The sequence below is a fragment of the Haplochromis burtoni genome, unplaced genomic scaffold, assembly GCF_018398535.1.
Source record: "Haplochromis burtoni strain Fernald_Lab_line unplaced genomic scaffold, NCSU_Asbu1 Contig_56, whole genome shotgun sequence".
Classification (NCBI taxonomy): domain Eukaryota; kingdom Metazoa; phylum Chordata; class Actinopteri; order Cichliformes; family Cichlidae; genus Haplochromis; species Haplochromis burtoni.
This window is the reverse complement of record NW_024582417.1, coordinates 1301388-1312143: the sequence shown is the minus strand read 5'-3', so window position 1 is coordinate 1312143 and position 10756 is coordinate 1301388. Positions and strand designations below refer to the sequence as shown.

Below are 10756 nucleotides of genomic sequence, written 5' to 3'. Positions count from 1 at the left end.
CACACACACACACACACACACACACACAAACCCCCATTAATTATACATTAATTATACATTTATTTCAGCACAAGGATGGGAATCTTCACAAATGAATTAAAAAAATATTTGACTACTTGTAAAGGCAGAACACACCATTAGTGGTAGTGGGCAAAAACATGGAGTTACCTTTGTGTTGTTAATAAACAATCAACCAAAAATTTTTTAATGAGAAATATCTATTAATAGATGCTGAGGTCAAGATTTTCCACTGCAAGTAAAAAAAAACATTCTTACTAAATGTGGATTCAAAAAATCTCCAAAATGTGTTTGTGCCCTATTGCTGCAAATCGTCTACTGCTCAGCTAAAGCCACCACAGACATTGGGTTTTGCTGCACCCATGTGGTAAAACTGTGTCAGTGCATCTTGCCAATGTGGATAAATCTACTTCAGACAAACTCAACCTGTGCCGTGAGTTTTCCCTGAAGTCTTCTTCACATCTTGCTCACACCTCTGCTTGTTCTCTTTCCCATTCAGTCCACATAACAGTGTTTCCTGCTCACCAACAAAATTCTCGAGGTGGGACAGTGACATGCCATTGAGGACCTAGAAAATCAGAATAAGCAAATGATTTCTGAAGAAAATGTCAGCGCTCTCTCACATTAGTCTGAAACATGTTTCTGTTGATAGTTCATGAGGAATAATAACTTACAGTGCTGCCTTCACTGAAGCAGTATGTCACTTTAGGATGTAGATCAGGAATGTTGGGTATATTGAAGGCTGGGGAGATTTTGCTTGGGAAAAGCCTCCTGAAGCACAGAACACAAAACAGGAATCCCCGTGTTACAAAAATAAGTGAATTAAATCCAACATGAAAGAAGCTGAGAATTAACTCACCGAATTGATAATAAGGAAGCAAAGTAGATTTGAATGTGTGTGAAGATTGATATCAGGCAGATAGAGCTCTTACCTGTATTTTCTGTTGTCCATTGTTCTTCCATCAGGATCTCCATCAATGTCCTCTGTTGGGCTGAGGGGTTCTGGATGTGGGAAAGCTGTCTTCAAAGTGTCCAAAGCATTTTCCATCATCTTTCAATCAATCAAACATATGTGAGATAATTAAATTCAAGTTGTAGAAAAAAGAAAGAAAAAGCATCCAGTTTTTGTCTCATTCTGAACATGATTAGCTTCTTGAGTATTTATTCTTCTCTATTTTGTGCGTTCTTGAGTATTACAATGTGGAATTTCTTTACACATTTTCACAAAAGGTCCAACTCCATGCTCAAGAACAAGGCATAAAACTTCTTACTTAACTCTCGCAGGGGAGTAATGGAGTAAATTTCACAAAATGCAACTACTTATTGGTTTAATTTTCTGTTAGCTTGTTCCTACCTTATCAATTCTTGACTTGGCAAAAGGTTTTCTTCCAAAATATGTACAGACACCTGAATTGAGAGCTAGGAACTCCTGCATGTCTTCGTTGTTGGCTATCTCAGGAATGCTGCTTAATTGCTAGAAAACAATAAAAATTATACCACAAGAACAAACGTCAGAACCCTGCAAATGCAAAAGTTATAATCCCAATGCTTACTTTTAGGAAGGCATCCAGCTGGCTTTTACGCACTTCAACCTTCTCACCGTCTGGACTGCTGAATGAGAGATCAGGGAAAATCCTCTTTGGGCCCTTGACATCTGAAATGCAATAAATAAATAAACGTGGCATCTCTTCTTGGACTACTAGGGTTTGGTGATGTCTTAAAGCAGAGGACGATGTCTTACTCTTGATTAATTTCTTCATTTCAGGCTTCTCCTCTAATCGTGTCTGCAAGTTGAGGAACTCGCTGTATCTGCGATTGACAGCGTGACAGGCCGCATGCTGTGGAGTGGCGCTGCCATCACTGGTCGCTGTCTGAAACTGTTAAACAGAAAGAGGGGTGCAGTATGCAATCATCAATAATCCAATTTCATAAGACAGCTTCATTGTACCAGGCTGTGACATGACTGTACCTTTACAGTGTAAAGAATATAGGGATGTATGCCGGTGCCACGCTGGTCTTTTGCGGTGACGGTGCCACCAATTCTGACATTCTGGATGTTCACAGGTGCCACTGCATTGCTGGGGGAATCCAAGTTATAAGAGGGTAAACAAAGCTTTCTTCTAGGGCAACCTGGAGATTTCTCTTCAGCTATGCCTGCTGGCCACTGGGAGTCCACCGGCACCACCACCTTCTGTCCTAGATTTCTCAGTGGACCGAAGCATCCATAGGCTTCATCATCTTTAGAAGTGAGCATGCTGCAGAAGTTGTTTGAAGGACCACACTCGCAAAAGCCTCCTTTCAGATCATCATCCGAGTCAGACTGAGTTAGCGAGTCCAGTGAAATTATTTTGGACTCTGACGAGTTGGAGTGATGGGCAGATGTAAGCGGACAGCAGTTCACTTTGTATGATGTGAGCAGACCTGGGCGGCAGCTTTGAAATTTCCCAGCTGACGCCAAGCTAACCATGCTGCTCAGTGAGGACTCAGTCTCATGGATCGTGCTCCGGCTCTCATTCAGGTCATCAAGGTCAGCGGTGCTTTTGCTGGCGAGACCAGCTTGATCGGAAGAAGACAGTGACATGCAGGTGGCCCAGGACTCCTGGTCGATCTGACATTTGTATAGGGGATCTACTGGGAGGTCATCCACGTTGATTTCCTGGTGCGGTTCTCTGCATCTGGTAAGTATGTCTACAATGGTCTGGTTGAGCCAGTCAGGATCGGATATCCTGGTTATGAGCGGTAGCAGCACGTTGCAGGTAATAAGTTCTGTAACCATGTAACCTCCTGTCCTGGTTTCCATCTGTGGGTATGGAACCAACACGTGTAGTACAAGGTGAACTAGAGCTCTGGAGTAGCTGAGCTCAGCAGCTTTGCTGCTCACAGCTGGATGAGGGGTGTCTACTTCACTGTAGAGCTGCCAGAGGCTCATGCTTCCCTTTTGTGTTGACTGTATCTGTCTTACTGTCATGTAGTTCTGCAGGTGACCCCCGTACACCTCCAGCAACCGCTGAACCATGACCTTTCTGTCCACTCGCCGGGCACGCTCCTTCAGTTCCATCACTGACTCCAGCATCGAATTACGCACCGCACGCTCAAACTCGCCCTCCACCTCGGGCAGCAGAGTGCGATACCACGAGGACACAAAGTCACGCACTGCTTTGTGGACAGCGCTGTTGATCTCATGGTTCAATCTCCACTCGTGCTCAGGTGAATACTGAGGTGGGTTAATGTTGCCAAGAGGCAAGAAGTGCTCCAGGTGGAGAACGCTGTTGGCATCCAGCAGAGCCCGTGACCCAAGCCAACCTCCGAGAACTACCAGGAGACTGGTGAAGACGCAAAGGAGCCAAACATTAACAAGAAGGTGGAAGAGGACGAGCCACACCAGCAGAGCTCCGACCCCCAACAGCTTCCCCTGCCCAAGAAAATCCAATAAAGACATTATGATCGGCAGTGGAGATTTGTCCTGTTGAAAAAAAAAATGCATATACTGTTAAATAACAAGCAATAAGAACATTATAGTAATGACTAAATTTCAGTATAACTGTTTAATGCAGGGGCGGGGGAACTCCAGGCCTTAAGGGCCGATGTCCTGCAGGTTTTAGACGTGTCCTCGATCCAACACAGCTGATTTAAATGGCTAAATTACCTCCTGTCTTTAAATTCTCCAGAGGGTTGCCAATGAACTAATCATTTGATTCAGGTGTGTTGACCCAGGGTGAGATCTAAAACCTGCAGGACACCAGCATTTAAGGCCTGGAGTTCCCCATCCCTGGTTTAATGGCTTCACTTCTCACATGATAAAGCCAGCCAGCTACAACTCTCACTCAGATCTATGTTTACACAGTGTTTGTGTCTATGATGGGGCTTTTGCATATCCCTTTATAGGCCTTCCATTAACAAATATATGCATTATAATGTAATCTATTTCCCTCAAGTTTTATTTTACAAATTTCCTTTTTTCATTTGAGACTTTTTTTGTAAATTAAAATCTAAAAAGAGAAAAAAGAAAAGAACTAGGAAGCCTCCACAGAGATAAGCATCTAAATCCTCATAATTAAAACGGTAAAACCGGAATATGCAGGGAATTAGAACAATAATTTAGCATTTTTTTTAAGGTGATGTTTTTCTTTGTGTTTTTATAGAAAATTAATAAAACACCACACCTGATATGACATAGGCAGAAGTTGTGTTGTGTTTACTGTAAATGGCCCACAGAATTTGGAGGATGTGTGATTTAATTCAACTGACCATTATACATGTTAAAATTTAGATGGCTTGCAGTGCTGTACTGGATTCAAAACACCGACCCAACAAAATTACAGTTCCAGCAAAATCCCTTCTACTGAGAGACTGTTTTATATTTACTGCCTTCATGAGAATAATAAAAAATGATCAGATAACGTCCGAAGTCATTTGGAAGCAAAAGGTCCATATGACAGCTATAAACCTATTATGTTGTTTGTATGGAGTATAATGTTCTACTCCATTAACTGCCCCGTGACAATGTAATTACGCTTGAATGCACCATCTGTTACAGTATCATGTCAGGGGACTTTCTTCCATGTCAACAGTAAATTGATATAAACTTTAATGAACAGCGAGTATTGCCTGTTGTTGAACTTTTTTCGGCTTTCTATATTTCGCATAACAGTCAAACCTCGAGAGAAATCCAGAGTGTGTTTACAAAAGTACTGTGGGCTAGCAGCAGCTGAGGTCAGAGCAGAGGTCAGTGAAGCTCACCTATTATATGCAGCTAGCCCGTAGCCTACTGACAGTGGATTTCTATTAGTTTAGGCTATGAAGCAGAAAAACACACATTACCTGAAAGGTTAAAGGACTCTCTTTGGACAAATGCAGGTCGTGTTGAATGTCTTCCTGCTCCGGTCTTAATCCTCCAACAAAGATTATCTGGATAGACGCACAGAGCCCATATGGACAGCTCTCTGGCTGCTGGTTGTCTACTTGAGACAATTAAAGAGCAATACAGTCATCTATGTGCAGCTGAAAACAAATGCTAGCGATAAGTATGCAGATTTTAGAGAATAAAACTATGTGACCATAAATAAATGAACAGACACAAAACAAGCATACAAATGATACACATTTAAGCGCTAGTAGCTGAATCAGCATAAGTTAAATTCCTTTACTCCATTTTTACAGTTCTGCACACTTAAATATTTTAAATTTATTATCTCTACATTTCTTCTTGATTTAACTGCGTACTTCTGTGTTTTCACCAGTGTTTTCTGCAGAGTAATGAGAGTGATCTGTTTTACAAGTTGACCAAAAACTATATATATATAATGTTATGGATACACATAAATGTAGGAATAAAGTGATCGGCAACCTATAACTGTAAAGTAAAGTTTTGGAGTCCTGATTCATATATTCTATATTGTTCTTATTGGTGTATATTAAAGCAATATATTAGTCATGGGAGACATTGACGGGGGGGTCATGCAGTAAGCACTTTCTTTGTCTGAGCTCCTTAAAACATTATTTTTTCTATTTGAGATTATGTTATATCACAATGACACAAAAGATTTGATTTTACTACAGTAGATTTATATATTACCAAAGCTGTCATCAGAATTTTTATGTAATAAAAACATCAATGCTTTAGTCCTTAGCCCTTGACCTTCAGGGGGAGTTGCGCTCTCTGAGTGGTCTTGTTTTATGTTTATTATCCTCAATAGCCAACGATATTCTATTACACCTACACTATGTTTTGAATGAGTAGAGGCAAACCTTAACTTGGAGAACAGTTAAGATAAATTGCATTAGCATAGATGCTACTGCCATAGTTTGTCAGTTGCTTGCTGCTAAAAACATTTGGAGGTAAATAAGTTGTCTAAAGTGCTCCTAAAAAGTACTAAGACATTTATCTCTCTTCTACTCATATCTTGGTTGTGCAATATTTAGTGATTTCCCTTCCTGTTTCCTTTAACTCTTTCCCATGTGTCGTCCTTTAGTGTCTCCCTGTAAAGTCAGTCATGTCTGTTTGTTTACTTTTCTTTATGTCAGCTTTGTCTTTGTCTCTGCCTCTTGTTTTATTTTAGTAGCTCCTCTCTTTTGTGCACTATGTTCAGTTTTGCTTCTCCCTCTCTTACTCTTGATTTGTCCCCGCTGTGTCCTCAGCTGTCTCCACTTTCCTAATCACCTTCCTGTGTATTTGATTCTCAGACTTTCCTTGCCTTTGTTCTGCTTCTTGTGGCCTTAGAAACACATTTATACAAAAACAGAGTATCTGCAGTATAGCTGTTTTACTTTATCCTTTGTCTTTTCTGATAAATTGGTTCTACTGGATGGCTGTGCTGGCATTTCTCCTGTGGTGTTGCTATCAGTGTGTGAAGAGTGGGAGAAGAGGGTTGCATTGACAATCCAACACAATGGGCAGCACATTGAACACATTTTATAAGTGGTCAGAAACTTGTAAATAACTCATGAAAGAATAAAGTTACGTTGAAACCAAGCACACCATTGTTTTTCTTGTGACATTACCAATAAGTTTGATGTGTCACATGGCCCCTAAGCAAAGATGTTAGACATACAACATAGAAACCTGGAAAATCACCTGTTAGCACACCACGTGGTTTAAAGCAGGTGTAGCTTATGATTGTATAGGCCTGTATGTAGCTGCTGTTGTAAATGTTTATTCTTTTTTTTCTGCCTACCTTATTTCATAACCTCTGTTTTGTTAGCACCGTGTGTGACTGCAAGCCCAGGCAGGCACAAGTGACTCTCTCCCTCTCTCTTTCACTCTCTCTCTCTCTTTCACTCTCTCTCTCTCTCTCTTATAGCTTACATAACGCAGTTTATCGCTGCAGGCGGCTGTCGCAGCTCCACGCACACTAGTGGGTTTCTGTGGTCTAGCAGGACACGGATATAGAAATCAGGAACTGCATCCACCAGCTGTCATGTCATCTGTGAAGCTCGAGCGTGCAGGTAAGCTTCCTCCTTGTTGTGAATACTGTACAGTACAGTTCAGATTGCACAGAACGATGCGCTGCTGGTTTCATAACTTGCAGGAAGCTGCACGTTTTACAAGCCACGAGCATTTGAAGCGCACTTGATGAAATCGCATTTATCATATTTGCATCTCTATAAATCAGCTGGACTGTTGAGCGCGGTGATGGGCGGCTGTGACTGTATGTACAGTAATATCAGTACAGAGTGTTCTTTCAGCCTCACGTTGGTATGTGTGGATTTAATTTCACAGGCCGGTGGATATGAAAAACTCGGCAGGCATTGCACTACCAGAAAACAGAGTAGAACTGAGGCTGTAATCGGAGACTTGGATATCTGCTGCTTAGCTGTTTACCGCACAACCGCCACGTTTATGGGGATTTTGTAACAGCCCGTCTGCTGTAGGCCAAATATAATTAGCCATAACTTATAGCAGAAAATTTCCCTCCACATCAAACTAATCGTTTCAACACCAAGGTTTTTCTTTAATTTGTCACCCCCCTGTAGTACAGCACTGGGTGTATTTGGATAAACAAGCTTAAAGCGACATGTTTGTCATTGTCTCAAACTCCAGAAATGAAACTTTTGTACATTGTAATTTCTCTGAGTGGATCTCCAGAATATACTGTTGTTTAAACACTCATGTGCTTTTGCTTTTGTAAAAATGAAGCCCTTCCCTGTCAGTAGTGGCAGGGGGGGATGGTAACAGTACAGCTGACTGTTGTGAATAATTTAAGTCATGCGTCTTTAACACTGGAGTCAGAGAAGCAGTTGGTGACTTTTTCACTGAGGATCTGAAGCAGTGGTTAAACGGGGTTCTCCCTAAAGATCTCAGCAGGGCACTGAGCTGTTTATTGTAGCTTTTCTGAAACAAAGGACCACCCTAAACTAGAACAGCAGATTTCAATGTCACTGTTATTTTATACTTTATATTTTATGTTTTAGTAGCTGTGACACTTAAATGAGCGACCTTTTAAAGACAAGTAAATGCACACTTGAAAAAGTAATGGCAGGTTTTAAATGTTTCTTAATCAAGGTGAAAGTTGGGGAGGCATTTATTTTATTTTATTTTTTTTTTATGTTCCTGAGATGCTGACAGAAGGACAAACAGTGTTACGTAAAACTTACCAAGCCAAATGTGTTTAAACTCTGCTCAGAAGCAGAGCTTGGGCAACTAAAGAGCTCTAATGTGGCACAGACCCTGAGTGCTTGTTTTCATTCTTTATTTTTTCTTAATTTATTGAGCTGCATGCAGAACTGACAGTAAAGTAAAGTTTATACTTGGGTTGCCAGAAATGTTGTTTACAGCAGTTACTAAGTAAAAGGGAAATATTGTCCAACTGTAAGAAGTGTAAAGCAAAAGTTGCTCTAAAGAAAGGTAATTTCTGTCCATTCTTTCATTTGGGTTCAGATCAGGCAAAAAATGCCCACAATGGCAACGTACTGAAGGGGCTGGAGACAATTGCTGCCCTGGTCCGCTCTGTTGAAGAGACCCCTGAGCCAGTAGCTACCAAATTAGAGGGAACCATTCCCTCCTGGATCAATGGCAAACTCCTCCGCAATGGCCCTGGGAAGTTTGAGTTTGGAGAAACACAGTGAGTTATAAAGACCTGCTGCAAAGCACAAAATGAACATTTCTATAACAATGGAGTCGAGCCTTAACATCTGTGTTTCATGACAGCTACAACCATTGGTTTGATGGGATGGCCATGCTGCACCAGTTCAAGATTGAGAGAGGTGAGGTGACGTACATGAGTCGGTTCCTGCAGAGCGATACCTTCAAAAAGAACAGCGAGCGGGACCGGATCATAATGTCTGAGTTTGGCACGCTTGCCATGCCCGACCCCTGTAAAAACTTCTTCCAGCGATTCCTTTCTCGATTTGAGAAGTTTGGTGAGTAAATAAGACAGTGGGATGAAGTATATGTGCATAATGGATCAAAAAGCAGGTTTTCTGCTGTAGTTAAGAAAAAAAGCAGAAGAGCCACAACAGCTAGAGATAAAATCAAGTTTATACTAACTTTCTTTGCTAAATCCTCCTGGGGTGGAGCTTCTTAAGTGTTCTGTATACAGGGAGTGCAGAATTATTAGGCAAGTAGTATTTTTGAGGAATAATGTTATTATTGAACAACAACCATGTTCTCAATGAACCCAAAAAACTCATTAATATCAAAGCTGAATGTTTCTGGAAGTAGTTTTTAGTTTGTTTTTAGTTTTGAGAGGAGTTGAGCTTGACTCCATCCTCAACCCGAAAAGGCCCCACAAGCTCATCTTTGATGATACCAGCCCAAACCAGTACTCCACCTCCACCTTGCTGGCGTCTGAGTCGGACTGGAGCTCTCTGCCCTTTACCAATCCAGCCACGAGGCCCATCCATCTGGCCCATCAAGACTCACTCTCATTTCATCAGTCCATAAAACCTTAGAAAAACCAGTCTTGAGATATTTCTTGGCCCAGTCTTGACGTTTCAGCTTGTGTGTCTTGTTCAGTGGTGGTCGTCTTTCAGCCTTTCTTACCTTGGCCATGTCTCTGAGTATTGCACACCTTGTGCTTTTGGGCACTCCAGTGATGTTGCAGCTCTGAAATATGGCCAAACTGGTGGCAAGTGGCATCTTGGCAGCTGCACGCTTGACTTTTCTCAGTTCATGGGCAGTTATTTTGCGCCTTGGTTTTTCCACACGCTTCTTGCGACCCTGTTGACTATTTTGAATGAAACGCTTGATTGTTCGATGATCACGCTTCAGAAGCTTTGCAATTTTGAGACTGCTGCATCCCTCTGCAAGATATCTCACTATTTTTGACTTTTCTGAGCCTGTCAAGTCCTTCTTTTGACCCATTTTGCCAAAGGAAAGGACGTTGCCTAATAATTATGCACACCTGATATAGGGTGTTGATGTCATTAGACCACACCCCTTCTCATTACAGAGATGCACATCACCTAATATGCTTAATTGGTAGTAGGCTTTCGACCGCTGCGTCACTGCAACTCCCCCTGGCTTCTGCTCCGCGGCTGCTGAGTGAGCCCTCATCTGGGACTCTCCTCAGCTCTTTACTGGGACAGTGGCGCAGCTGCCCCTCTGTTGGTCTTCCTTGGTCTCTTGTGTTCTGGGGGCCTCTGGATGTCTGGAGTTTTGATCTCCTCCATACCTGCTTCATGCCCTGGAGGACGGGCTGTGGCCCCCCCACACCCTCTAGCAGATCATTACATGAAGGAACCTTTTAAAAAAACAAGCGCGTCCATGCTCACAGGTGTACACACGGGTGATCACACCCACAAACTACACCCTTTTTGGCTCCTACCTCAAAGCACACTGTGTTCTGTTGATCTTATGTGCTGCACAATAATGTTTAATATTTAGTATTTACTGTCATATTCCCATATATCATTGTGATGTTGTTTATTCTATTACTCTTGTTCTCTTCTGCTTGTTTTCTTTTTTCTTTCTCAGCAGGTGATCCAGGTGATACAGCATTTTTTTTTCTTCTTTTTTTTTTTGCCCTTCTCCACCGTCTCTTCTCCCCTTTGGTTTTCTTTCTTTCTCTCCCCCTCTTTCTCTCATTCATTCCCCCTGTCCTATTTATTTAAAAAAAAAAATGACAAAGGATGAACTGAAGCTCTGCCATCACGTAATGTCGCATACTGCTGTTTCTGATGTCATTAAAAAAAAAAAAAAAAAAAAAAAAAAAAAAAAAAAAAAAAAAAAAAAAAAGTAGTAGGCTTTCGAGCCTATACAGCTTGGAGTAAGACAACATGCATGAAGAGGATGAAGTGA

The 10756-nt window shown here is 41.5% G+C and overlaps 2 protein-coding genes across 2 annotated transcripts in view; one reads left to right on the top strand and one right to left on the bottom strand.

The window, feature by feature from the left end:
* Positions 1–6929, bottom strand: part of snx19a (sorting nexin 19a) — a gene marked incomplete in the record, with an annotated part of 12686 nt that extends 5757 nt beyond the window's left edge. The window contains 9 exon segments of the mRNA XM_014333526.2: positions 445–586; positions 693–789; positions 951–1069; positions 1373–1492; positions 1572–1672; positions 1760–1895; positions 1988–3481; positions 4840–4979; positions 6824–6929. Of these exon segments, the coding sequence (XP_014189012.1) occupies positions 445–586; positions 693–789; positions 951–1069; positions 1373–1492; positions 1572–1672; positions 1760–1895; positions 1988–3457 (2185 nt within the window).
* The window catches only part of bco2a (beta-carotene oxygenase 2a), a 15730-nt gene continuing 11758 nt past the window's right edge, over positions 6785–10756 (top strand). The window contains exons 1-3 of the mRNA XM_005922148.2: positions 6785–6963; positions 8396–8579; positions 8666–8877. Of these exons, the coding sequence (XP_005922210.1) occupies positions 6936–6963; positions 8396–8579; positions 8666–8877 (424 nt within the window). The 5' untranslated portion in view covers positions 6785–6935. The remainder of the gene's footprint in view (positions 6964–8395; positions 8580–8665; positions 8878–10756) is intronic.